The sequence below is a fragment of the Ranitomeya variabilis genome, chromosome 4 (assembly GCF_051348905.1).
Source record: "Ranitomeya variabilis isolate aRanVar5 chromosome 4, aRanVar5.hap1, whole genome shotgun sequence".
Classification (NCBI taxonomy): Eukaryota; Metazoa; Chordata; class Amphibia; order Anura; family Dendrobatidae; genus Ranitomeya; species Ranitomeya variabilis.
Window position 1 is genome coordinate 454,665,421 of NC_135235.1, and position 27,754 is coordinate 454,693,174.

General features: G+C 42.9%; 1 protein-coding gene across 4 annotated transcripts in view; it reads left to right on the top strand.

Moving 5' to 3' along the window:
* LOC143765175 (phosphatidate phosphatase LPIN3-like) overlaps positions 1 to 27,754 on the top strand; it is a 133,094-nt gene that overhangs the window by 66,003 nt on the left and 39,337 nt on the right. For 2 of the 4 annotated variants that reach the window (XM_077251589.1, XM_077251590.1), the window contains exons 2-3: positions 15,509 to 15,710; positions 17,811 to 17,906. In XM_077251589.1, coding sequence (XP_077107704.1) covers positions 15,519 to 15,710; positions 17,811 to 17,906 — 288 coding nt within the window. In that variant the 5' untranslated portion in view covers positions 15,509 to 15,518. Of the gene's footprint in view, positions 1 to 11,870; positions 11,930 to 15,508; positions 15,711 to 17,810; positions 17,907 to 27,754 lie in introns of those variants that run through there. The other 2 variants (XM_077251592.1, XM_077251593.1) reach the window with 2 other exon arrangements.

Here is a 27,754-nt window from a genome sequence, read left to right on the forward strand (position 1 = left end):
CGGATGGGACAAAGGTCTTGCCTTGAGGAATGTCTTTAAAAAGGACGGGGGCTGCCTCAATAGTACTGGCTGGGTAGATGATGTGCTGAGGCTCCTACATGGAATCAGTCACATCAAAGGATCGAGACAGGGCATCTGCCTTAACATTCTACTCCGAAGGACAGAAGTACAATTTGAAGTCCTGGGTGGACTTCATGAAGGTCAGATTCTTATGGTCCGTGTACATTATCACTGGAGAGCTGGCACGCTCCAAAAGATGTCTCTACTTCTCATGCGCCAACTTGATAGCCAGGAGTTCTAAAACAGTTTAGAGAAAAAAAAACTGCCCTGAAGACGCTTTTTGCAGAAGCACTGCTGGAAAGCCGAAACCGCTGATGCAAACCAGTCTCTAGTATTGGCCCCCTTCTTGGTTAAAGCTGAGATACAGTTGAAACCAGAAGTTTACACACATACTATATAAAAAGACACATATGCATGTTTTACTTAATATCTGACATGAAATCAGAATAAACCTTTCCTATTTTAGGTCAATTAGGATTAATAATTATTAATATTTGACAAATTCCAGAATAATGAGAGAGAATGTTCTAAGGCATTTTTATTACTTACTGCAAAGTCAAAAGTTTACATACATTTCATTAGTATTTGGTACCATTGCCCTTGAACTGAACAGACAGTTCTCTTCTCCCCTTTTTATTCTTCATACTTAGTATGGTGCACACACACACCACAATGCAAAGACTGAGTGAACTCCCCTTTTCATCTGGTTTCAGGTGTGATTTTCATATTACCCACACCTGTTGCTTGCCACAGGTGAGTTTAGACGAGCATCACATGCTGGAAACAAAGTTGTTTACCCACAACTTTGGAAAGGTGCCAACAATTTTGACCGGCCTATTTGTGGGGATTTTTGTGAAATTATGTACAATTTGCATTTTTTTTTATCTTTTAGACATAAAAGGGCTTGTCTCATCTTGGACCTTTATGACATTGGGACACTTATCTATCTTGTCATTAGAATCCATCACATGCTGTTTTCAGGGAGAGGTGGTTACATATATGATTTGCATGGAAGTTTGAAAAATTGCCAAAAATGCCTTTGCTTATGGGACCCCCCATCTATTGAACCTTTATGACATCACAAATGTCCCAGATGGGAATAACCATTTAAGGAATACTCTTCTTGACTAAGGGGCCATGGACTATCTTTGGGCTGTGGTCTGTTTTTGGCAATTTATCTAATGCTCTGATCAGATCTTTACTATCCCAGATACTTGCTACATTGGATACATTAGTATTCCTATATAGAAGGCTCCATGTTATGTCTGGTGGATTTTAAACTGCAAATTTTAACTTCATTTTGGACAGAGTTCAAGTCTCTTCATTATTCTAAATACTCAATAGTTTATTTTGAGTCAGTGCTGATGTACAGAATCTCTTTTCATTATACCACTTATGGGTGGCCAAATTTAACAAGACTTTGCAAAAAAATTGCAAATGATCTTACCACACATTACCACGAGAAAAACTTACATTTGGCCAAAAAATGCAGTTGTTTTTTTTGAAGATCCAAATAACTGTACCATATAAGCACTCCTCCAGCTCCATGTTTTTTTAGCAGCATTGGCAGAAATGGTGACCACACAAGCTGTAATGTTATGTCCAGATGTGACCATACTCTACTGGCATCAAACATGGCTACCTAATAGACTTTAAGTAGTAGCTAAACATTTGTAACTTTCAGTAAGTTCAGTAACCTTTTAACTGAAAGCAAATCAGTGGGCATCCACCGATCAGAGGCCATCACCGATTGCTCAAACAACCCTTCAAGGGGTGCACAGAAAAGCCAACAGGAGCACACAAACAGAGCAGCCTGTGGGTCAATAGAAAGCATAGGCTAAAAAACAGCAATTTACCAGAATACTGATACAGACAAATATAATAGGAAATTGCATATCACTTACACTGAATATTCCTCAAGATTCATGCATGTAAACATATAACTGCACGACTTCCTACTAAGCCTTAATTGGGCTACCGTTATGGTGCATGGAGCCTCTACTGTATCTCCTTATGCCTCCATCGGAATTCAAATGTTATGCCATTGAAGTATTGCTTCCAGCAAAGAATATCTCCATGCATATGGCACCCACTTAAGGGAGCATTCCTATTTCCAAGATCCTATCCCAATATCTAGTAAGTGTAATAATAATATTAGCACATACATCCAATTAGAAATGTAGTATAGGTTTTCTGATTCCCTATGTATTTCCTCATCTGCAGGCATTGCAAGACCTTAGGTAAGTGTCACTATATCAGTGGTCGTAACCATGGATACCTAACGTCTTGCAATGCCTGCACATTGGGGAAGAGACAGAGCGAAACGGAAAACTGTACTACATTTGTAATTGGAGGTATTTGCTAATATTATTATCACACCGACTACATGTTGGGATAGGATCTTGGAGATGGGAATACTCCTTTAAGGTCCTACACTAGCACAAAGGTACCATTATTCTGTGTGCTCTGGCTTACCTGTAGCTTTGGTCTGTGGTGGAACAGTTAAAACTTTTTCTTTTATTATGACCTTATTGTATCTAGTTCATTACCTTATGTCGATATAGGATTATCAATAATTCTGTAATCTGGACACTATGACATGGTGAGGTCATTAGTATACCCTGGCATTTTAGGGTACCATAGGAACTCATGTATTATTATGTCTTTAAATTTTGCATTTGCTGCGCCTGTCACTTAAGTGGTGACCTTGCATGATTTTCTCCCCACAACTCCTTTATACACGGATCTTCCATAGCTATAATAGTAGCGGTTATAATCATATTTCTACAGCTGGATGTTTTTACTGTAAAACACATGAATTTAATTGAAGTCTATAAAATTTGGACACTAAACCGGAAACAGATTAATCCCACTATGTATTCTCACACCCTGGAAGTTTCCGCACTTTGCAGAGCAAGAATCGGTGGAAGAAGCCAGTGCTATAGCATAACAGGATGAAAGAGGAACAGGGCTTCTTTGTGGCCGGCAGAGTGATTTACCCTTCCTGGGTACAGGTCATTGCTGAGCAACTTGTTTCACAAAGCATGGTGCCAGTTTAGTGGAATTTAGGCAGGAATGTGCTGCTTAGTATTCTTCATGGATTGGTTTCAATGCTTTGGAAACTGTACAATAGGTTGACTAATTTTAAATTAAAGGGCCACTACATAAAAACACAAATTGTATAGATTATCAACGATTATTGTATAGATTATCTAAGCTGTAAATAAATCAGCAAACTGTGGGCTGACAAGTGTGTGATAAAGGGGTGGTCCAAAACCAATATTGTTTTTCATGCTAAATGTTTATTTATTTTAATAATATAATATTTTTTTTTAATATGGTTTAATTTAAAAAAGTTCCTGCCTTTCCCTCTCTAATTTAACTGCTTTGTGTTTGCTCTTTACAATGCACCCCAACAGTGCGCTCTGTTGCTGGGATAGACTAGAGCCAGTGAGGGAGCGCACTGTCACTGTGCATTGAGAACAATATTGCACTGTAAGAAGTGAGCCCTTACTGAGCATATGCTGGAATTGACAACCGATGCATGCTCAGAAAAACAAGAACTAGCCCAGCCCCTGAAACGGTTGTCACTGGTGACACTTTGTGTAAAGGTGGGGATAGAGGCTGTGGCAGTGACCGTAGCCTCTGTCCCCTGATGATGTCCAGTTTGAGTATCCCAGCATGCACTGGAGATTTTTAAACAAAGTGTCATCAAATTGTAAAAAAAACCAAAAGCAGTTTGATTAGAGAGGGAAGTATAGGGACTTTTTAATTAAACCATATTAGAAAAACTATTATATTATTAAAAGAAATATCATTTAGGATGAAAATCAATATTTAGGACCACTCCTATTAATCAGTAGTTGCTTATATTGCCAGTAAGCATCATAACTTGTAAATAACGCATGACATAAAGTGTTGAATTAAACCATGTCACAGATCTGAATCCCTAAGCATTTTTGTATCAATGCATGGCACTCCTGTTAACTACTATTTTCTTTAATCAAAGTACTGTTCCTAGACAAAACTACCTTTCTACCAGGACATGCAACAGTCCATAGATTTTTTTTTTTTTAAATTATGAATTCTGATTAAAAATGCTTTGTCTTTATATAAAATCAGAGGCATAGAGAACTGGAGAACGAACTTTTCATGGACGCCTAATATGGAACTATTGAACACAAATCTATCAAACTGCCACACCCCATTTTGGAAGATTAGACTGATAAAATGTATGCACTGACCAGCCATCATTAAACATTAAAACCAGCTGAATATGTGAAGGTCCCCCTAATGTCATAAAAACAGCTGTGACCTGATGAGGTCAAACACTCCAGAAGACCATTGAATATGTCCGGTGGTATCTGCTCCACCCACTAGTGCAGGGGTGGGGAACCTCAGGCCCTAGGGCCATTTACGGCCCTCGACCTTTTATCAGGCCCCCCAAACAGATTCTCAGGGACTGCATTCTTGGGCACGGAGGTGTATTTTGATTACAACCAGCTCATTAATTTCTTCTTGCTCTGTTAGCACACACATGCAGTGTTCACTACTGAAGGGCATGCAATGAAAGATTACATCCTGACACCAGGGCCAGAGTCAGGATGTACTTGTCGGCAGAGTTTGTATGGCCCCGAAGGATGGTATAAATATCCACATGGCCCTTGGTAGAAAAAAGATTCCCCACCCCTGCCCTAGTGCATCCTAGTCAGCAATAACTTTTCAGGCAATTTTTGTTACCTTAGCTCTTCTGTAGGATTGCACCAGTCGGGTGGCCTTCACTGTGCACCAATAAGATTTGGGCATCTATGACCTTTATTTGAGCCACTTATAGTTGGTACTAATTGCTGCATACTGGAAACAACCCATTAGATTTACCATTTTGGAGATGCTTTGACACAGTTGTCTAGTCAATGCAGTTTGGCCCTTGTCGAAGTACTCCGATTCTTATACTGGCACATTTTCTGGTTTCCAGTGCATGAACTTCAAGAACTGATGATTCACTTTCTGCCTCATTACCCCATCTATTAACAAATGCCCTGGTCACAAGATGGCAGAGGTTTTACCAAGTTTGGCAGTTAAAGCATGTATACCTCTGACCTTTTCATTGTTAACGGAACCGTCAGAAGTGGAGCGCTGTGCTCGTCTGGTCTTCAGCACTGGAGCGAAGGTGCTCAAGATCAACCTCTGCTCTATTCAAATGGGGCTCCTCAGAACCCTGTTATCAGGATTAGTGAGCGTCCCAATGGTTGGACCCTCAGCTATTGGGAAGTTTTCCTCTACCTAATGGATGGGGTATAACTTCTAAACTCCGTACAACCACTTTATTTTTATTTGCTTCATTTGTCCATGGTTTTAAGGTTTAGAACACGGAGAGACAATCGCATGAGGTTGAAACCATACTTTTGTGTGGTGGGCAGGGGTTTTCAAATAGAAAATGTATTCCAAACACTTTTACACTTGCTGTCTATGAGACATTTGCTTTCTAATTAAATTGATTACATCTCATGCACAAAGTGAGTTGGGTTATTGAAGGTTCATAGGAAACAAAAGAGTAACATGTGTCTAATTGTGCTTACAGTACTTGTTGATCTGGACATTTATCATTATTTTATAATTAACAATATTGTGTTTTCTAAACATCCAATGTGACTATATGACACAGAAACTGTGATGTGTCCTGTGTGCCAGCAGATGGCCTCCGCCTCCACAGTTGTTAGGTCAGCACTGGCTTTATGTCAAATCTGCTACAGCCAGTTCTTTAATTTGCCATTTTATTTCCTGCCACCTCGGTGCATGCCTCTTGTTTGTCATATTTGTTTACTGCCTCTACTCACATGTTTGTGTATATACTACAGGGACAGAGAGTCGCTTTTTTTTTTCATTTTGTGTTCTGATGCTCCCGTACTCCTCATATATTCCAGAAGCTTGAGCTTACTTTATTCTATTATATTTTTATCTAATGAAAATAAAGATTTAATTTTTTAATCTTCCATATTTTGCAATTCATCGTCGAACCTCTATACCCACAATTGAGGTTGTGTTTAAGGACACACAGTATGATGTCACGCATAGTCCCTTGACTAAGGCTGATGTCTTAGACAGCCTATTGCCTCCACACAGTTGGCTGCTCCCAACCATCCCCCACAAATTATAATGCCTCCGACAGTCCACCACACACTGTATGATGCCTCCCAAATACAGTATGATGAGCCCCACAATTTTTTTCTACAGAATGATGCTCCACAGGATGATGTTCCTCACAGTCCCTCTCAATGTAATGCCCCCTCACAGTCAACCCACACCCTGTAATGTTACACAGTGTCCAACTCTTGCACAGTACAGTGTCCACTACAATACCCCGATACAGACAGTATGATTCCACCAACAGTCTATTGCTCCTACAAAGTATGATGCCCCTGACAGTTCCCCCCATGTAGTATGATACCTTCCACAGTCCTCACTACATGGTATGAAGCAATCCACACACAGTATGATGCACCCTACAGTTCCCCCCACACAGAATATGATGCCTACCATAGTTCCCTCATACATAGCATGATGCCTTCTACACATTGCAATGCCCCCACATTCTAAACACAGTATCATGTCCCACACAGTCCATGCCCATGCCCATGCACAGTATGATGCCACTTACAGTCCCCCCACAAAGTATGATGCTTCCCACAGTCCCCACCACACAGTATTATGCACCCAAAACACAGTATGATGCACACCACTGTCTCTCACACATTATGATGCTCCACAGTCATGTTCACACAGTATGATAGTATGATGCTCCTCCACAGTCCACGCACAGTATGATGCCTCACAAACTTTTTCCCTTAGCATAATGCCTCCGACACCTCCCCACAATATGATGCCTCCACTGTAACTCTCATACCCACAATATGATGCTTCACACAGTTACTCCCACAAAAAATATGATGTCCTCCACAGCACCACCAAACACAGTATAATGTCCCCATAATCCCTCTCACAAAGTATGATTTCCCACAGTCCCCCCTCACAAAGTATGTTGCTCCATTGAGACTTCCTCACACAGTATGTTGCTTCCCCACACAAAGTATTATGTCCTCCATAGCACTGCCACACACAGTATGATGCCACTGCAATCCCTCTCACAAAGTATTATGCCCCCACAGAGTCACTCACAAACCATAATGGCCCCCATAGTGGAACGACCGCCAGGGCCATGGGGTTCCCGGTACCAGGTCCGGTGTTCACGTCACGGTTGCGACCCGGTCCGTGGCCCTGGGCGCCCATGTAAAAGGGAAATTGAATAAAGTTTATGTTCATGACGCCACCTGTGGTATTCGGTCAGTGGGGACCAACGCTGCTTAAAGGGGTCCTCTGGAATGATGTTATGGCAGCTGAGATGGTATAACTTCCCACTGGTGAAGTATGTCCCCAGAGCTCCCGGTGTATAGATGAGGATGGTGGGTGGTGCAGTAAAGAACGAGGACACAGGTTTGCAGTCTCTTTACCTGGTTTACTGAAGACTTCAGGCAGCCACAGTCCAGGGCACCAGATCACAGGTACAGGCAGGGTCCGGCCGGTTTGGAAACAAATTCAGAGTTCCCTTTACCAGGTGGAGTTAAAAGCCTTGCTCATAGCACGGTGGTATTGTAGTCTCTTACTGCCTATGGCTTCTGATAAGGTCCTCACAGTTCTCTCTGTCCTTCATAAAGCTGGGACACAAACCCGTATGGCAGGTGACTCTAGCCCTTTTACAGGGTCTCTATCACAACCCGGGCTCTGTGTCACTGTGCCTCCTCGATATTAGGGCAGATAGGTGATGTGTAATCCTGCTGTCCTGCCGGTTTCTGCTGTCAGTCTTAGAGTCCCTCACAACCTCAGTGTTCCGGCTACCGGTAATCTACGCCAGCCAGGGAGATAGCTAATTCACTGCTCTGCTCCACTGGTATCAATCTCCTGTGCTTCGCTCTCCTGCATGCTTTCCACAAACTGTCCTTTCCTTCTTAATTCTCTTTCTTTAGGAGCTGTAGCAACTCTGGCTACACGGCTCCTTCAGTCCTTCCGACACACAATGTCTGACTGCTCTCTTCTCTGTCCTCTGACGGACTGTCTAATCTCTCTCCTTTCCCTCCAGACCAGAATGTATTTATAGGGGAGCTCACCCTAAACTAGGTTTAGGGTATGTGCACACTTTCAGGATTTCTTGCAGAAATTTCCTGAAGAAAACCGGAAATTTTCTGCAAGAAATCCGCATTTTTTTTTTGCGTTTTTTTCCGTTTTTTACGCGTTTTTTTAGCATTCTGCAAGCGTAATTAGCTTGCAGAATGCTAAAGTTTTCCAAGCGATCTGTAGCATCGCTTGGAAAACTGACTGACAGGTTGGTCACACTTGTCAAACATAGTGTTTGACAAGTGTGACCAACTTTTTACTATAGATGCTGCTTTTGCAGCATCTATAGTAAAAGATAGAATGTTTAAAAATAATAAAAAAAATAAAAAAATGCTTATACTCACCCAGACATCTCCTCAGCGGCGTCCGTTCCTCTTCCTATAGCTGGTGTGTGCGCACAGGACCTTCCGTGACGTCACGGTCACGTGAGCGGTCACATGACCGCTCACGACCAATCACAGGACAGTGACGTCATCGGCAGGTCTTTCACCGCACACCAGCTACAGGAACCGAAGCGACAGCATGCAGTGGAGGCGGGAAGACATCGAGGGTGAGTATAGGACTATTTTTTATTTTAATTCTTATTTTTTGACCACTTATATGGTGCCCAGTGCGTGGAGGAGAGTCTCCTCTCCTCCACCCTGGGTACCCACCGCACATAATCTGCTTACTTCCCGCATGGTGTGCACAGCCCCGTGCGGGAAGTAAGCAGATCAATGGACCCCTAGGTGTGCGGAATCCCCTGCAATTCCGCATTTTAATGAACATGTTGCTTTTTTTCCCGCGATGCGATTTTTTTGCGGAAAAAAAGGCTACATTTGCACAAAAAATGCGGAATACACTTAAAATAATAGGAGGCATATGTAAGCGTTTTTTTCGCGTTTTTATCACGTTTTTATCACGTTTTTATAGCGAAAAAAAGTGTGAACATGTTGTGTGCATTGTGGTTATCTGATAAAAGAGATCCTTCATCACTTCCAAGCGTGACATCACCCTCCCCGTGAGGAAAGCAATGCCACTGTGACGACCAGGACCCTGGGGCATCACATTAGTCTCTCTTATGCAGTATGACTCCCCCTACAACACACAGCATGAAATGTCCCACAATGGCCTCAACACAAGCTTCTCAGCTGGTCTCTGCTGTGAAAGTCATATGACATGTGCAATTTATAATATCAATGTCTTACATGTCAGAGGTGCCCTCCTAAGTGCCGGCCAGGTTGTATATCCTCTTTCTGCAACCCTCTATAGCTACCGTATGGTCCCTATTCTGCTAATCTTCCTTTTAGTTCATGAATGGAATAACAGAACTACAGTGAAATGATGACACATTATGGTGTCACGCTAAGATTACTATAATGAAGCATTCACAGCTATGGGTGAGCTGGTTTGGGCAGATAGTGACAAATCCTGAATCAAACCTTTGACTTTAATCAGTTCCATTATGGTTCTGTCAGGTATGCACTATTCCTGCTTTCAAAAATACAGTCTAAGGCTGCCGTCACGCTAACAGTTTTTGGTCAGTATTTTACAATATTTTTCAGTATTTGTAAGCCAAAACCAGGAGTGGAACAATTAGAGGAAAAGTATAATAGAAACATCTGCACCACTTCTGCATTTATCCCTCACTCTTGGTTTTGGCTTACAAATACTGATGTAAAATACTGACCAAATACTGCTAGTGTGGCGGCAACCTAAAACCATTATTTGATGAGTTTTTTGCCTCAGTTTTTGGAATCAAAACCAGTACTAAGTAAAAAATAAAGAAGTGATGACGTGTTCCTTTTATACTTTTTCTCTTATTGTCCCACCCCTGGTTTTGGCTTACAGATACTGATGTAAAATACTGACCAAATATTGAACGTGTGAATGTGGCCTAATAGAAACTAATAACAGCAGTGTGAATAGAATTGAACACTATGGACGTATGGTCACATGGGTCATATATACAGTGCATGGATTTATTATCTGCATCATTTGGAGCAGATATTCCTGCTACAAATTTCCACTGTGGAAATGTCCAGTGTGAACAAACGCTAAATATATGTTACAAGGTGAAGTTTTATCTGTGAATTTGCTGCGAATTTCTAGAAAATGTGTGTGAAAATGACAGTAAAATATTTTTAAAAAGCAATAAAAAACAGAGTGAAAGCAACAACATTGCTTGAGTTTGACATTCAGTTTCATGAAGGGAACATGACAGTTGTTGTGAAGCACAGGCAGCATGTATCAGACAGTGGCTGTTTGATTTCAGCCAGGGATGTTTGACTCTGATATGCTGCAGCGTTTCAGAGAAAAACATACTTTAAAAGCCGAACAGGAGACTAGTTGGACAGAAACGCACAGGAGACCAATGGGACAGGTGGGTCCCTGATGGCTGCTCTCTGACTGCTGCCCTAAAGTGACAGGTCTCTCCTTATGCAGGAAAAGACCTGTCACTTCAGGTGAGCGGGCAGGGAGAAGCTGCAGAGGACCTGCCTGTCTGACCAGTCTGCCCTGTGGCTTGGTCCCTGATGGGTTTTAAAGCATGTATTTCTCTTAAATTGTGCAGCCAGTGTATCATACATGGTGCCCTAGTTGGGGCTGTCAAGTTCCCTTTAATATATCTCTAATTCTCTATAATGAGTAGCATAGTGCAATGTTTTATTTAAAAACAAATTAAAAGTCCAAAAATGAAAAAGACCAGTTAGAGCACTAGGATTGTCACATGTCATATGAAGTCAATCACACCTCTCCTGAGTAATTCTGGAGTTGTTACTGTCTCATCCTGCCACTGACCTGATGTGTTCCCTCACATCTGAGTTTGGTACATAAAAATTCCATATTAAAATAAATTATTTTCCGCAGATCCTGGATGGCTGGATTTTAGGACCAATGAATGTTAGAGCTGTGTAATAGAAAATGGCAAAACACATAAGAGCCAAATTTCTCCAGACATACCTTTATGGAAAATGTATGAATGTGAAGGCGTGGAGACTATACAGCACTTTACGTCCTTAGATGCACCTGTCTAGGCTAAGTGTTTTCTTGGAAATAATTTTTAAGCCCATCACCCCCAAGTTCCCAAAGATGCCAAGTGGTTAAAAGAAGTGACGTGACCATTGTTTAGGTGTTGTCCACTCTGAATATTTTACAATACAATTCAATGTGAATTCTTAGATGGCCGGAATATACAAAGGGTATCTTTTTTAGTGTTTATCCACAATTTTTGCTTAAAAAATGGCAAAATCTGACCATTCTGTGTCCATTATCTGATCAATATTTCTGCATTGATGCCAGTTTATTTCCTTAACCTAAACCACATTTCGGAGGGTTTCAGCTTTCAAAAGAATAATTTATACAGTGAATGGATGAATTTAACATCAGGTTATGAGCTTTTATTTACATAACATGGATAAGCGACATAACTTCTGTCAGGCAGTGTATATTATAAGTGATGTTGCATTTTCATAACTATGTTGCAGGTATGTTACAAAAACAAATTTGTTCCACAAGTAACATTGCTTATTTCTGTACCCGTGAGGCCTAATGTATAAAATTGATTGCAGGCAAAATGAGAAAAGTTGCCCATAGCAACCAATCACATGGCTGCTTTCATTTTCTAATTCAACTTGAAAACATGAAATCTGAATACTGATTGGTTGCAACTGCCTAGAGGTTCCTGCTTCCCTTGCACTGGATGTTATTCATGAGGCTTAAGGTAACGTCACATTAAGCGACGCTGCAGCGATATCGACGATGCCGATCGCTGCAGCGTCGCTGTGTGGTCGCTGGAGAGCTGTCACACAGACAGCTCTCCAGCGACCAACGATGCCGAGGTCCCCGGGTAACCTGGGTAAACATCGGGTTACTAAGCGCAGGGCCGCGCTTAGTAACCCGATGTTTACCCTGGTTACCATTGTAAATGTAAAAAAAAAACACTACATACTCACCTTCTGATGTCCGTCAGGTCCCTGGCCGTCTGCTTCCCGCACTGACTGTGAGCGCCGGCCGGCCATAAAGTAAAAGCAGAGCACAGCGGTGACATCACCGCTGTGCTGTGCTTTACGGCCGGCCGGCGCTCACAGTCAGTGCGGGAAGCAGACGGCCAGGGACCTGACGGACATCAGAAGCTGAGTATGTAGTGTTTTTTTTTTACACTTACAATGGTAACCAGGGTAAATATCGGGTTACTAAGCGCGGCCCTGCGCTTAGTAACCCGATATTTACCCTCTTTACCATTGTAAAACATCGCTGGTATCGTTGCTTTTGCTGTCAAACACGACGATACACGCCGATCTGACGACCAAATAAAGTTCTGGACTTTCAGCAACGACCAGCGATATCACAGCAGGATCCAGATCGATGCTGCGTGTCAAACACAATGATATCGCTATCCAGGACGCTGCAACGTCACGGATCGCTATCGTTATCGTTGCAAAGTCGTTTAGTGTGAAGGTACCTTTAGTACTTGCCTCTGAGCCAGATGAACCATGGCTTCAATGAAATGTTCATGAATGCAATTACGCCTTTGAAAACAGATTTACGGTATATTCTTTTTGTTATCATAAAATGTGATCATCAAAGGTCATTGTTCTCTGCTGATTCTCCTGGATCTCTCTGCCGCATTTGACACTGTGGATCATCAGCTCCTCCTCTCTATGCTCCGCTCCATAGGCCTCAAGGACACAGCCCTCTGCTGGTTCTCCTCCTACCTCTCTGACCACTCCTTCACTGTATCCTTTGCCGGATCCTCTTCCTCTCCTCGTCCCCTTACTATCGGGGTTCCGCAGGGCTCAGTCCTAGGCCCCCTCCTCTTCTCTCTATACACGGCCCCTATTGGACAAACAATCAGCAGATTTGGGTTCCAGTATCATTGAAGCAATGGCCGGGGGACTACCACTGTGTAGGAAGACTACTGTACACAAGATGAGGTGCAAACAACAAAGGGTAGATTTATTGGGAGACAGGGAATGAAGGGAATGAGGAAGATGCAAACAGGGGTTAACAATAGCAAAAGACAATATAAATGAGTAATCTTGTCCGGAAAATAGCACGGTGCTCCAACAATTACAGACTCAGAATTTATCTCACAAGCAACTTTAAACAATAAAACCAATAACGATGCTACTCTATGTATAACCTCCCTGGCCTTTACTAAGCAGGCCACACGGCTCCCGTGTTCTGACTACTGAAGCCTGCACTAGGCCCTAACAGGTGCACCATACAGGAACAAATTCACGGTGATGTTGGGGACACAGGTCCAGTCCCAGGGGCCCCCCCCAGAAGTCCAACACGGTGGTGCGCACGGATTCCTGTCAGCTCTGCGAAGCGTGGTCTTCTCCTTGTTTCTGGATACTGTAAGTCCCTTTCTCAGTATCTTCGTGGCTTCACAAACTAGCACAGAACAGCCACCTTTGCTGTAAAGTCTTGCAAATTTCAGAAGTTCACTCTGTCCCAGCCTGGGACCTTTCTTGTAGCAAACAACACACAGATCTCTCTAGAAGCTTCTCCTCTCACACGCAGCACAGGCTCAACTCCTCCCCTCAAGCTAGGGCAGTTCATCTTCACAGCCTTAAGCAGGGGAAAAGCAGAACATTCCATCTCACACCAGACAAGGGGGTGCAGTCTCTTAAAGTGACAGCGTGTTCCTTACTGTCCATAACAGCACCACCCTCTTACATGATCTCTATGCTGATGACACCCAATTATACACTTCTTCCCCTGTCATCACCCCTACCCTAATTCAAAATACCAAGGATTGTCTGTCTGCTGTCTCTAACATCATGTCCTCCCTCTATCTGAAACTAAATCTCTCCAAAACGGAACTTCTTGTGTTTCTCCCTTCTACTAACCTCACTCTTCCCAACATCGAAATTACTCTGGAGAGTTCAACCATAACTCCCAAGCAGCATGCCCGCTGTCTTGGGGTCATATTTGACTCCGAACTTTCCTTTACTCCCTATATCCAATCACTAACTCGCTCTTGTCACCTGCATCTTAAAAACATCTCCAGAATCCGACATTTTCTCGCCTTTGAAACTGCTAAGACTCTTACTGTCGCTCTTATTCATTCTCGTCTGGACTACTGCAACTCTCTTCTGATCGGTCTCCCTCTTACCAAACTTTCTCCTCTCCAATCCATCTTGAATGCGGCAGCCAGGGTCATATTTCTGTCCAACCGCTTCACCGATGCCTCCATCTTGTGCCAGTCATTACACTGGCTACCCATTCGCTACAGGGCCCAGTATAAACTCATCTCTCTCACCCACAAAGCTCTCCACAGTTCTGCACCACCTTATATCTCCTCTCTCATCTCTGTCTATCGCCCTACACGTGCCCTCCGCTCTACAAATGACCTCAGGCTAACATCCCCCGTAATCCGAACCTCGCACTTCCGTCTACAAGACTTCTCTCGTCCTGCGCCAGCTCTCTGGAATGCACTTCCCGAGACGATCAGACTGATACCTATCCCCGACCTATTCAAGCGCGCTCTAAAAACCCATCTCTTCAAACAAGCCTACCACATCAACTACTCAGTAAACTAACATTGCCCTGTTCCCTCCTTCCAAATATTACTCTGAATCTGCACCCTACTATTCATCTGTCTCCACACCCTCCATGCTCATGATAACTGCACTTGATACTTGACTATTGCACTTAAACACACGGGCTGATGACCGGATCATGCAGCTTTATATGAAAATCCCTATTTATTATAATTGCCAGACCTGAAATAACAAGCACTTTTCACCTATTGTGTCCCCCCCATTTCCTTGTAGATTGTAAGCTTGCGAGCAGGGACCTCACTCCTAATGTCACTGTTTAAATTGTCTTAACTTGTATTGAATTTGTCTGTATATGTCCCCGCTTAATTGTAAAGTGCTACGGAATATGTTGGCGCTATATAAATAAAGATTATTATTATTATTATTATCCCTCCCTAGGGGTGGACATAGACAGAAGGTGGCCCCTGTGCAAGAACAATATAAGGGCTCTGTCCAATCCAATATCTCATTATACTCCACAATACCACCTACATTGGAGATAGAAATGGCCCCCTTAGCTCTCCGGCTACTGCTTGATTGCACATGTGGCACCAATGGTATGTCCACCCCTCTCCCGCCCGTGCCCCACTGATAGGTCTGGTGGTATACATTGTACCCCAATTTCCATGTAGCAAAAGCTTGGTTTTGTGGCAATAAGTATTGGAGCACATGTGAAAAATTTTTGAAAAATAAGCTGCATCTAAAAACTTTCTTGTAACCTAAACAGAAATGTATTATGTTCTTTTCATCAGTCTTCCGGAAATGAACTACGTTGGGCAGCTAGCAGGCTCTGTACTGGGCAGAGTGCGAGACCTCTACAATGGAGTAAATCCAGCAACGTTATCCGGTTCTATTGATGTGGTGGTGGTCCGACAACCTGATGGCTCTTTTCGATCTTCACCTTTCCATGTGCGATTTGGAAAACTTGGCATACTGCGATCAACTGAGATGACTGTAAGTGTAGAGGAAGCACAGGATATGTGTTTACAGGAAATTCTAGTTGACTTATGGGGATCTCCTCAAATTGACTGAGATATGGCCACTTTAAACAAGCCCACACACCAGTCCTGTATTATTTTCCATGTGCTAATACAGGGTGGGCAATTAATTTTTTTGAGGGGCCACATGAGAGACCGTGACAGTTGTGGAGAGCTGAACCAATATGCTAAAATTAATTCTGCGTCCACCCCTGCCCAGGAGCTGTGGTATGATCAGACCATGTTCCTGCACGGTCAGACAGGGTCATTACACAGTACACAGCAGGGACACATTTATAAGATTATCTCGGCACAGGAGCATTTTATGTAAACACATCCAATTTTGGAACTTATTATTATTCCAAGATCTTTATGATTAAAATGAACTTTTGTTCGTGAGAAAACCCCATTAAATCACTTTTCTTTTTTGTCTTGTGGTATTAGTTGCCGGTTTTGGTGGTAAATTCATAAAAATGGTGCACGCGATTCATGAAATTGGTGTAAAGTGAAAAATGGGTTTTCCTGTCTTGAAATATTTTTGCCTCCAAGGGTCACAAAAATTGCACCCAAATTTTGCCAAACTCAGAAATACACTGGGGGGGACCCATTTTGAGAATTTTTAAAAAGTCGCAATTGATGAATCAGCGAAAAATACCTGAAAACACTAAACTCTGCCCACAAAGCGGAAACCAAAAAAGTGGTGAAGTATAATGAAATTGGTGCAAACAAAAAAAAGGAGCAAAACACACAAAATTAGACAAAAAAAAAACAGGCACAGAGGCAATGAGAATCAGGGCTGAAATGTTTTAGGGACACGGTCACACGAGCGTACAATCACTCTGTCCAGTGCTACTGTATATGGCAGCTCAGATCTGCGATTGTTCTTTCATGCCGACTGGGCAGCATACTGCGATTTGCAGTGAGGCTCAACTCACTCGCACCCATACAAGTCTATGGGTGTGAGTGAAACATCGCAGTGCTCTCGGATATCACCCCAGTGCAGTGCGACTCCTTTGGACGCCGGAGATGGAGGAGATGGATAAATTACTTTCTCAGTCTCCTCCGCACCTGTGCTGTGATTCTCTCATGCGAGAGGTTCGGAGCTCAGGCACTCGGCTCCCACTTGCAGAAGAGCTGGAGCTGAGTGTCATTAGCATATCACGTCAGATGCCATACGCTGCTGTGACTCCGGCCTAGGGATCATGCTCAGACCTGCTGATGCAGTGACAGGAGACCAAAGTGATAGAAGTGGAATTTTGAGTGCAATCCCATGCGGTAAAGACACAGCAGATTTTCAATCCAGATTTTCCCAACTGGAAATCCTCTATGTTTTACAGTACTAGCATTTTAGGAAATCGCACACACACACTGATAAATATCTGCATGTCAATTTATGCTGCCAGTATGTATTTAGCCCTTTGCAATGCAGACAACTAAAACTGGCTAAACTGTCCCATTTTTGTAACATTATCCATACCACTATTTACACTTGCAGATTTTTTTTCCCTGAAGGAGGTCCGCAGCAAAAATGCAACATTGTAAGGCTACTTTCACACTTGCGTTTTTAGCAATCCGTCGCAATCCGTCATTTTGGGCAAAAAACGGATCCTGCAAATGTGCTCGCATGATGCGTTTTTTGCCCATAGACTTGTATTGCCGACGGATCGCGACGGATGGCCACACGTCACGTCCGTCGTGCACTGGATCCGTTGTGTTTTGGCGGACCGTCGTCACAAAATAAGTTCAATGTAACTTTTTTTGTACGTCGCGTCCACCATTTCCGACTGCGCATGCGCGACCGGAACTCCGCCCCCTCCTCCCCGGGACATAGACTGGGCAGCGGATGCGTTGAAAAACTGCATCCGCTGCCCACGTTGTGCACAATTTTCACAACGTGCGTCGGTACGTCGGGCCGACGCATTGCGACGGCCCCGTACCGACGCAAGTGTTTAAGAAGCCTTACAGCTTACATTTGAGAATATAGAACAGAGTATAAGTGTAAAAAGCAGGTGAATCTTTTGTTTCCAATAGCAACTAACTGTGATTTGATTTTGTTTCCAAAATAAAATTATTGTAGGTGGATATAGAAGTGAATGGAGAGCCAGTAGATTTACCAATGAGACTTGGAGAAAATGGGGAAGCTTTCTTCATCCAAGATGTGGAGGAGAATGATGTAAGTATGATCAAGACTGCTTAAAGGGCCACTGTCACCCCCCCAGGCGTTTGTAACTAAAAGAGCCACCTTGTGCAGCACTAATGCTGCATTCTGACAAGGTGGCTCTTTTAGTTATGCTCCCTGCACACGCTGAAATAAACGCTTATAAAATGTGCCCCCTCATACCGTGAAATCGTCCCGGGGGCGGGTCTTTCCTCCCTAATCAGATGCAGCACAGCCGTCACTCCGGGCCTGTGCGCGCCGGGCGCCGCCTCCTCTTGCTTCATTAGTGTTCCCAGGCAGTTGCGCTGCCCTTCGAACTTACAGCGCAGGCGCCAGGGACGCTAATGAAGCAAGAGGAGGCAGCGCCCGGCACGCACAGGCCCGGAGTGACGGCTGTGCTGCGTCTGATTAGGGAGGAAAGACCCGCCCCGGGACGATTTCACGGTACGAAGGGGCACATTTTATAAGCGTTTATTTCAGCGTGTGCAGGGAGCATAACTAAAAGAGCCACCTTGCCAGAATGCAGCATTAGTGCTGCACAAGGTGGCTCTTTTACTTACAAATGCCTGAGGGGGGTGACAGGTTCCCTTTAAAGGGAATCTGTCACCTACTTTTTCGTATATAAGCTTCGGCCACTGCCATCTTGGGCTTATCTACAGCATTCTGTAATGCTGTAGATAAGCCCTAGATGTAACTTGAAAGATAAGAAATACAAGTTACATTATACTCACCCAGGGGCTTATTTAAAATAAGCAATACATTTTGTTCAACCTCACAATTATGTTCCACTTGTTGTTAATTCTTCACCAAAAATTTACTTTTGGTATCTTTATGTTCGAAGCATGATATGTGGAAAAAGGTTAAAAAGTTCCAGGGGACCGAATACTTTCGCAAGGCACGGTAGCGCTTTTTTCCTATTTTCTATGGCAGTAATGCATTTTCAATGTTCTAGAGTAATCATTCTTGATGATAAATCATGGCGCCACCTTTTTCGCTTTTCAACTTATAGCCATATTCAAATCTAGAGATAGCAGTGTACACTTTGGAACAAACACCGATAGACAGTTAGGGTATGTGCATACGTTGCTGATTTGCTTGTGGAATTTTTTTATGCTCAGATTCTGCATCTCTGGGCAGAAAACGCAGGTAAAAATCCATGCGGATTTGATGCATTTTTGATGAGTTTTTTATGCGGATTTTCATGCGTTTTTTTCACGCGGATTTGTATGCATTTTTGAAAGCTAAATAAAGATCTATTATTGAACAAAAAAAGAATTGTGATGTAATTTCTTGTCCAACCTCTTCATTTACATACTCCATTGAAGAATAATATTTAGACACACAGAAAGATAGATAGATAGATAGATAGATAGATAGATAGATAGATAGATAGATAGATAGATCTATAGATGTATCTATCTATCTATAGATCTATGTATCTATCTATCTATCTATCTATCTATCTATCTATCTATCTATCTATCTATCTATTATCCATCTAGCTATAGATATATCTATCCATAGGGAAAATTGAAATGTTCGATAAGCTGTGGTCTCCGTGGCTTGCCATGTGATAGGTTTGTTATAGAGACCGGGTGAATCAGGACCCTGAATTGGTGAAAACATAACACGTGGCCTATGGTCCTAACTGAGGGGATAGTCATTCTATAGATTTGAGTGTGGAGGTATTAAACAAGGTGGGCTGTCTTATTGGGGGGGGGGGGGGCGGGATACGTTGGGATTGCAGGGTTCGTTTGGGGGGAAAACTTTGTAGTGAAAACAAGAATGTAACATGTCAATTGTAATGTTATTCTTAATAAAAATTTATTTGAGTTAAAAAAAAAGATATATCTATCCATCTATCTATACTGTAGATATATTTATATTAGATACATCTATAGATAGATAGATAATACCAAGCCCGATGTTTAGTACTAAACATAATAAAATGGTACATAAAGAGTTAAATAAAGACACACACACACACACACACACACACACAAAATCTGCTTTAGGCCCGGTCACACTTGCGAGAAACTCACATGAGTCTTGCACCTCAACACCCGGCACTGCCGCCAGCACTCGGGACTGGAGTGTTCAACTGCATAGAAAACATGCAGCTGCATGCTCCGGTCCCGAGTGCCGGCGGCAGTGCCGGGCATTGATGCGAGAGACTCTTGCGAGTTTCTCACAAGTGTGACCCCGGCCTTAAATGCAATATCTCTTTAACCCCTTCACCCCCAAGGGTGGTTTGCACGTTAATGACCGGGCCAATTTTTACAATTCTGACCACTGTCCCTTTATGAGGCTATAACTCTGGAACGCTTTGACGGATCTTGGCGATTCTGACATTGTTTTCTCGTGACATATTGTACTTCATGTTAGTGGTAAAATTTATTCGATATAACTTGCATTTATTTGTGAAAAAAACGAATATTTGGCGAAAATTTTGAAAATTTCGCAATTTTCCAACTTTGAATTTTTATGCCCTTAAATCACAGACATATGTCACGCAAAATACTTAATAAGTAACATTTCCCACATGTCTACTTTACATCAGTACAATTTTGGAACCAAAATTTTTTTTTGTGACGGAGTTATAAGGGTTAAAAGTTGACCAGCAATTTCTCATTTTTACAACACCATTTTTTTTTAGGGACCACATCTCATTTGAAGTCATTTTGAGGGGTCTATATGATAGAAAATACTCAAGTGTGACACCATTCTAAAAACTGCACCCCTCAAGGTGCTCAAAACCACATTCAAGAAGTTTATTAACCCTTCAGGTGTTTCACAGGAATTTTTTGAATGTTTAAATAAAAATAAGCATTTAACTTTTTTTCACACACAATTTATTTCAGCTCCAATTTGTTTTATTTTACCAAGGGTAACAGGAGAAAATGGACCCCCAAAGTTGTTGTACAATTTGTCCTGAGTACGCTGATACCCCATATGTGAGGGTAAACCACTGTTTGGGCGTATGGCAGAGCTCGGAAGGAAAGGAGCGCCATTTGACTTTTCAATGCAAAATTGACTGGAATTGAGATGGGACGCCATGTTGCGTTTGGAGAGCCCCTGATGTGCCTAAACACTGAAACCCCCTACAAGTGACACCATTTTGGAAAGTAGACCCCCTAAGGAACTTATCTTGATGTGTGGTGAGCACTTTGACCCACCAAGTGCTTCACAGAAGTTTATAATGCAGAGCCGTAAAAATAAAAAATCATATTTTTTCACAAAAATGATCTTTTTGCCCCCAATTTTTTATTTTCCCAAGGGTAAGAGAAGAAATTGGACCCCAAAAAATGTTGTGCAATTTGTCCTGAGTACGATGATACCCCATATGTGGGTGTAAACCATTGTTTGGGCGCATGGCAGAGCTTGGAAGGGAAGGAGCGCCATTTGACTTTTCAATGCAAAATTGACTGGAATTGAGATGGGACGCCATGTTGCGTTTGGAGAGCCCCTGATGTGCCTAAACATTGAAACTCCCTACAAGTGACACCATTTTGGAAAGTAGACCCCCTAAGGAACTTATCTAGATGTGTGGTGAGCACTTTGACCCACCAAGTGCTTCACAGAAGTTTATAATGCAGAGCCGTAAAAATAAAAAATCATATTTTTTCACAAAAATGATCTTTTTGCCCCCAATTTTTTATTTTCCCAAGGGTAAGAGAAGAAATTGAACCCCAAAAAATGTTGTGCAATTTGTCCTGAGTACGCTGATACCCCATATGTGGGTGTAAACCATTGTTTGGGCGCATGGCAGAGCTTGGAAGGGAAGGAGCGCCATTTGACTTTTCAATGCAAAATTGACTGGAATTGAGATGGGACGCCATGTTGCGTTTGGAGAGCCCCTGATGTGCCTAAACACTGAAACCCCCTACAAGTGACACCATTTTGGAAAGTAGACCCCCTAAGGAACTTATCTTGATGTGTGGTGAGCACTTTGACCCACCAAGTGCTTCACAGAAGTTTATAATGCAGAGCCGTAAAAATAAAAAATCATATTTTTTCACAAAAATGATCTTTTCGCCCCCAATTTTTTATTTTCCCAAGGGTAAGAGAAGAAATTGGACCCCAAAAAATGTTGTGCAATTTGTCCTGAGTACGCTGATACCCCATATGTGGGTGTAAACCATTGTTTGGGCGCATGGCAGAGCTTGGAAGGGAAGGAGCGCCATTTGACTTTTCAATGCAAAATTGACTGGAATTGAGATGGGACGCCATGTTGCGTTTGGAGAGCCCCTGATGTGCCTAAACATTGAAACTCCCTACAAGTGACACCATTTTGGAAAGTAGACCCCCTAAGGAACTTATCTAGATGTGTGGTGAGCACTTTGACCCACCAAGTGCTTCACAGAAGTTTATAATGCAGAGCCGTAAAAATAAAAAATCATATTTTTTCACAAAAATGATCTTTTTGCCCCCAATTTTTTATTTTCCCAAGGGTAAGAGAAGAAATTGGACCCCAAAAAATGTTGTGCAATTTGTCCTGAGTACGCTGATACCCCATATGTGGGTGTAAACCATTGTTTGGGCGCATGGCAGAGCTTGGAAGGGAAGGAGCGCTATTTGACTTTTCAATGCAAAATTGACTGGAATTGAGATGGGACGCCATGTTGCGTTTGGAGAGCCCCTGATGTGCCTAAACACTGAAACCCCCTACAAGTGACACCATTTTGGAAAGTAGACCCCCTAAGGAACTTATCTTGATGTGTGGTGAGCACTTTGACCCACCAAGTGCTTCACAGAAGTTTATAATGCAGAGCCGTAAAAATAAAAAATCATATTTTTTCACAAAAATGATCTTTTCGCCCCCAATTTTTTATTTTCCCAAGGGTAAGAGAAGAAATTGGACCCCAAAAAATGTTGTGCAATTTGTCCTGAGTACGCTGATACCCCATATGTGGGTGTAAACCATTGTTTGGGCGCATGGCAGAGCTTGGAAGGGAAGGAGCGCCATTTGACTTTTCAATGCAAAATTGACTGGAATTGAGATGGGACGCCATGTTGCGTTTGGAGAGCCCCTGATGTGCCTAAACATTGAAACTCCCTACAAGTGACACCATTTTGGAAAGTAGACCCCCTAAGGAACTTATCTAGATGTGTTTTGAGAGCTTTGAACCCCCAAGTGTTTCACTACAGATTATAACGCAGAGCCGTGAAAATAATTTTTATTTTTTTTCTCAAAAATGATTTTTTAGCACCCAGCTTTGTATTTTTACAAGGGTAACAGAATAAATTGGACCCCAAAATTTGTTTTCCAATTTGTCCTGAGTACGCTGATACCCCATATGTGGGGGGGAACCACTGTTTGGGCGCATGACAGAGCTCGGAAGGGAAGGAGCGCCATTTGGAATGCAGACTTAAATGGATTGGTCAGCAGCCGTCACGTTGCATTTGCAGAGCCCCTGATGTACCCAAACAGTACAAACCCCCCACAAGTGACCCCATATTGGAAACTAGACCTCCCAAAGAACTTATCTAGATGTGTTTTGAGAACTTTGAACCCCCAAGTGTTTCACTAAAGTTTATAGCGCAAAGCCGTGAAAATAAAAATTCTTTTTTTTTTTCACAAAAATGATTTTTTAGCCCCCAGTTTTGTATTTTCACAAGGGTAACAGGATAAATTAGACCCCAAAAGTTGTTGTCCAATTTGTCCTGAGTACGCTGATACCCCATATGTGGGGGGGAACCACTGTTTGGGTGCATGACAGAGCTCGGAAGGGAAGGAGCGCCATTTGGAATGCAGCCTTAAATGGATTGGTCTGCAGGCGTCACGTTGCATTTGCAGAGCCCCTGATGTACCCAAACAGTACAAACCCCCCACAAGTGACCCCATATTGGAAACTAGACCTCCCAAGGAACTTATCTAGATGTGTTGTGAGAACTTTGAACCCCCAAGTGTTTCACTACAGTTTATAACGCAGAGCCATGAAAATAAAACATCTTTTTTTTCCCACAAAAATGATTTTTAGCCCCCCAAATTTTTATTTTCCTAAGGATAACAAGAGAACTTGGACCCCAGAAGTTGTTGTTCAATTTGTCCCGAGTACGCTGATAACACATATGTTGGGGTAAACCCCTTTTTGGGCGCACGGGAGAGCTCGGAAGGGAAGGAGCACTGTTTTACTTTTTCAACGCAGAATTGGCTGGAATTGAGATTGGACGCCATGTCGCGCTTGTAGAGCCCCTGATGTGCCTGGACAGTGGAAACTCCCCAATTCTACCTGAAACCCTAACCCAAACACACCCCTAACCCTAATCCCAACGGTAACCCTAACCACACCCCTAGCCCTGACACACCCATAATTCTAATCCCAACCCTAATCCAAACGTAAATGTAATCCAAACCCTAACCCTAACTTTAGCCCCAACCCTAACTTTAGCCCCAACCCTAACTTTACCTCCAACCCTAGCCCTAACCCTAACCCTACCCCTAACCCTAACCCTAAACGTGACTGAAATACGTGGCACTGAAATACGTGGCACTGAAATACGTGGCACTGAAATACGTGGCACTGAAATACGTGATACGTGGCACTTAAATACGTGGCACTGAAACACGTGGCACTGAAATACGTGATACGTGGCACTGAAATACGTGGCACTGAAATACGTGGCACTGAAATACGTGGCACTGAAATACGTGGCACTGAAATACGTGGCACTGAAATACGTGGCACTGAAATATGTGATACGTGGCACTGAAATACGTGGCACTGAAATACGTGGCACTGAAATACGTGGCACTGAAATACGTGATACGTGGCACTGAAATACGTGGCACTGAAATACGTGGCACTGAAATACGTGATACGTGGCACTTAAATACGTGGCACTGAAACACGTGGCACTGAAATACGTGATACGTGGCACTGAAATACGTGGCACTGAAATACGTGGCACTGAAATACGTGGCACTGAAATACGTGGCACTGAAATACGTGGCACTGAAATACGTGGCACTGAAATACGTGATACGTGGCACTGAAATACGTGGCACTGAAATACGTGGCACTGAAATACGTGGCACTGAAATACGTGGCACTGAAATACGTGGTACTAAAATATGTGGCACTGAAATACGTGATACGTGGCACTGAAATACGTGATACGTGGCACTGAAATATGTGATACGTGGCACTGAAATACGTGGCACTGAAACACGTGGCACTGAAACACGTGGCACTGAAATACGTGGCACTGAAATACGTGGCACTATGACTGTCAGAAAATGTTCATTAAACGGTTAGGGGTGAGGTTAGGGGTAGAGTTAGGGTTAGGGTTTGGATCCCTTTATCACCTTGATGGTGGTGGGTGGCTTTTCAGTGTGTTTTCTGTTTTGTTTCGATAAAAATGCATGCGTTTTTAACGCAAACAAACGCATGTGCTTAAAAACGCAAGAAAATACTGCAGGTTGTATTTCTGAAAATGAACGCATGCAGAAAAAAAACGCATGCGTTTGAAAACGCGACCAAACGCGTACAAAAAAACCGCATGCGTTTTCAATGTTAAATATAGGGAAAAAACGCATGCGTTTTTTTGTGCAAAAAACGCTGCAGACAAAAACGCAAGTGTGAAACCAGCGACGCTTTTTATAGCAAAAAAGTTTTTGCGTCTCCACATTTTGAGACCTATAATTTTTCCACATTTTGCTCCACAGAGTCATGTGAGGTCTTGTTTTTTGCGGGACGAGTTGACGTTTTTATTGGTAACATTTTCGGACACGTGACCATTTTTGATCGCTTTTTATTCCGATTTTTGTGAGGCAGAATGACCAAAAACCAGCTATTCATGAATTTCTTTTGGGGGAGGCGTTTATACCGTTCCGCGTTTGGTAAAATTGATAAAGCAGTTTTATTCTTCGGGTCAGTACGATTACAGCGATATCTCATTTATATCATTTTTTTATGTTTTGGCGCTTTTATACGATAAAAACTAAAATATAGAAAAAATAATTATTTTCGTATCGCTTTATTCTCAGGACTATAACTTTTTTATTTTTTTGCTGATAATGTTGTATGGCGGCTTGTTTTTTGCGGGACAAGATGACGTTTTCAGCGGTACCATGGATATTTATATCAGTCTTTTTGATCGCGTGTTATTCCACTTTTTGTTCGGCGGTATGGTAATAAAGCGTTGTTTTTTGCCTCGTTTTTTTTTTTTTTTCTTACGGTGTTTACTGAAGGGGTTAACTAGTGGGGCAGTTTTATAGGTTGGGTCGTTACGGACGCGGCGATACTAAATATGTGTACTTTTATTGTTTTTGTTTTTTTTATTTAGATAAAGAAATGTATTTATGGGAATAATATATTTTTTTTTTTTATTATTTATTTAGGATTTTTTTTTTTTTTTTTTTTACACATGTGGAAAATTTTTTTTTTAACTTTTTTACTTTGTCCCAGGGGGGGACATCACAGATCATTGATCTGGCAGTGTGCACAGCACTCTGCCAGATCGACGATCTGCTGTGCAGGGCTGCAGGCTTACCAAGTGTCTGCTCTGAGCAGACACTCGGTAAGCCACCTCCTTCCCTGCAGGACCCGGATGCCGCGGCCATCTTGGATCCGGGACCTGCAGCCAGGAAGGAGGTAGGAGACCCTCGCAGCAACGCGATCACATCGCGTTGCTCCGGGGGTCTCAGGGAAGCCCGCAGGGAGCCCCCTCCCTGCGCGATGCTTCCCTATACCGCCGGTACACTGCGATCATGTTTGATCGCGGTGTGCCGGGGGTTAATGTGCCGGGGGCGGTCCGTGACCGCTCCTGGCACATAGTGCCGGATGTCAGCTGCGATATGCAGCTGACACCCGGCCGCGATCGGCCGCGCTCCCCCCGTGAGCGCCGCTGATCGGTGATGACGTACTATCCCGTCGGCGGTCATACGGGCCCACCCCACCTCGACGGGATAGTACGTCAAATGTCGGGAAGGGGTTAATGTATAAAAAAATGGCGTGGGCTCCAGCACAATTTTCTGTGCCAGAGAGGGAAAGCCAGCGACTAGGGACCAATGTTTATAGCCTGGGAAGGGGTTTATATCCATGGATCTTCCCAGGCTATGAATATCAGCCCGCAGCTGTATATTTAGCCTTTACAGGCTATTAAAATAGTAGAACCCCCCAAAAAACAACGTGGAGTCCCCCTATAATTAATAGCCAGAAAAGGCTATGCAGACAGCTGCGGGCTGATATTCATAGCCTAGGAAGGGACCATGCATATTGTCCCCCACAACTACAAACACTAGCACTCAACAGCCCCAGAAATTACGCATCTGTAAAATGCGCCAATTCTGACACAGCCTCTCTCTTCCCACTGCCCTGTAGTGGTGTCATATGGGGTATTAGGGGGTTAATGTCACCTTTGAACTGTAAGGTGACATCAAGCCGGCTTAGTAATGGAGAGTCTTCAATAAGACACCTATCCATTACTAATCCTATAGTTGTTAATGGGGTAAATAAACACACACACATGCAGAATAAAGTATTTTAATGAAATAAAACACCACACAGTTTTGCTATCTTTATTATATTGGTAATCCATGCGATGCCCTTGCTCTCCTGGGAAAAAGAGTGTCCTACGATGATCTCCCCTATAGAGCGGTCACATCAAAAGATGTAATAGCTCTATAGGCCTTCAGTGACACACTGACAGGAGACAATGGCTCCTGCAGTGTTATCACTGAGGGTTCAATGGCCTATCACTTTATGGCACTGCTGTGTGAGACTTTTCCCATGCAGCGGTGCTGCAAGTGACAGTATGAAATCTGCACTCACAGTGGCAGAGGGATACAGTGCGGGACTAGAACTAAACCTTCCGTCATTGTATCCTGGAGCCCCTGGAGAGTGGTCCCATCTGCCGAT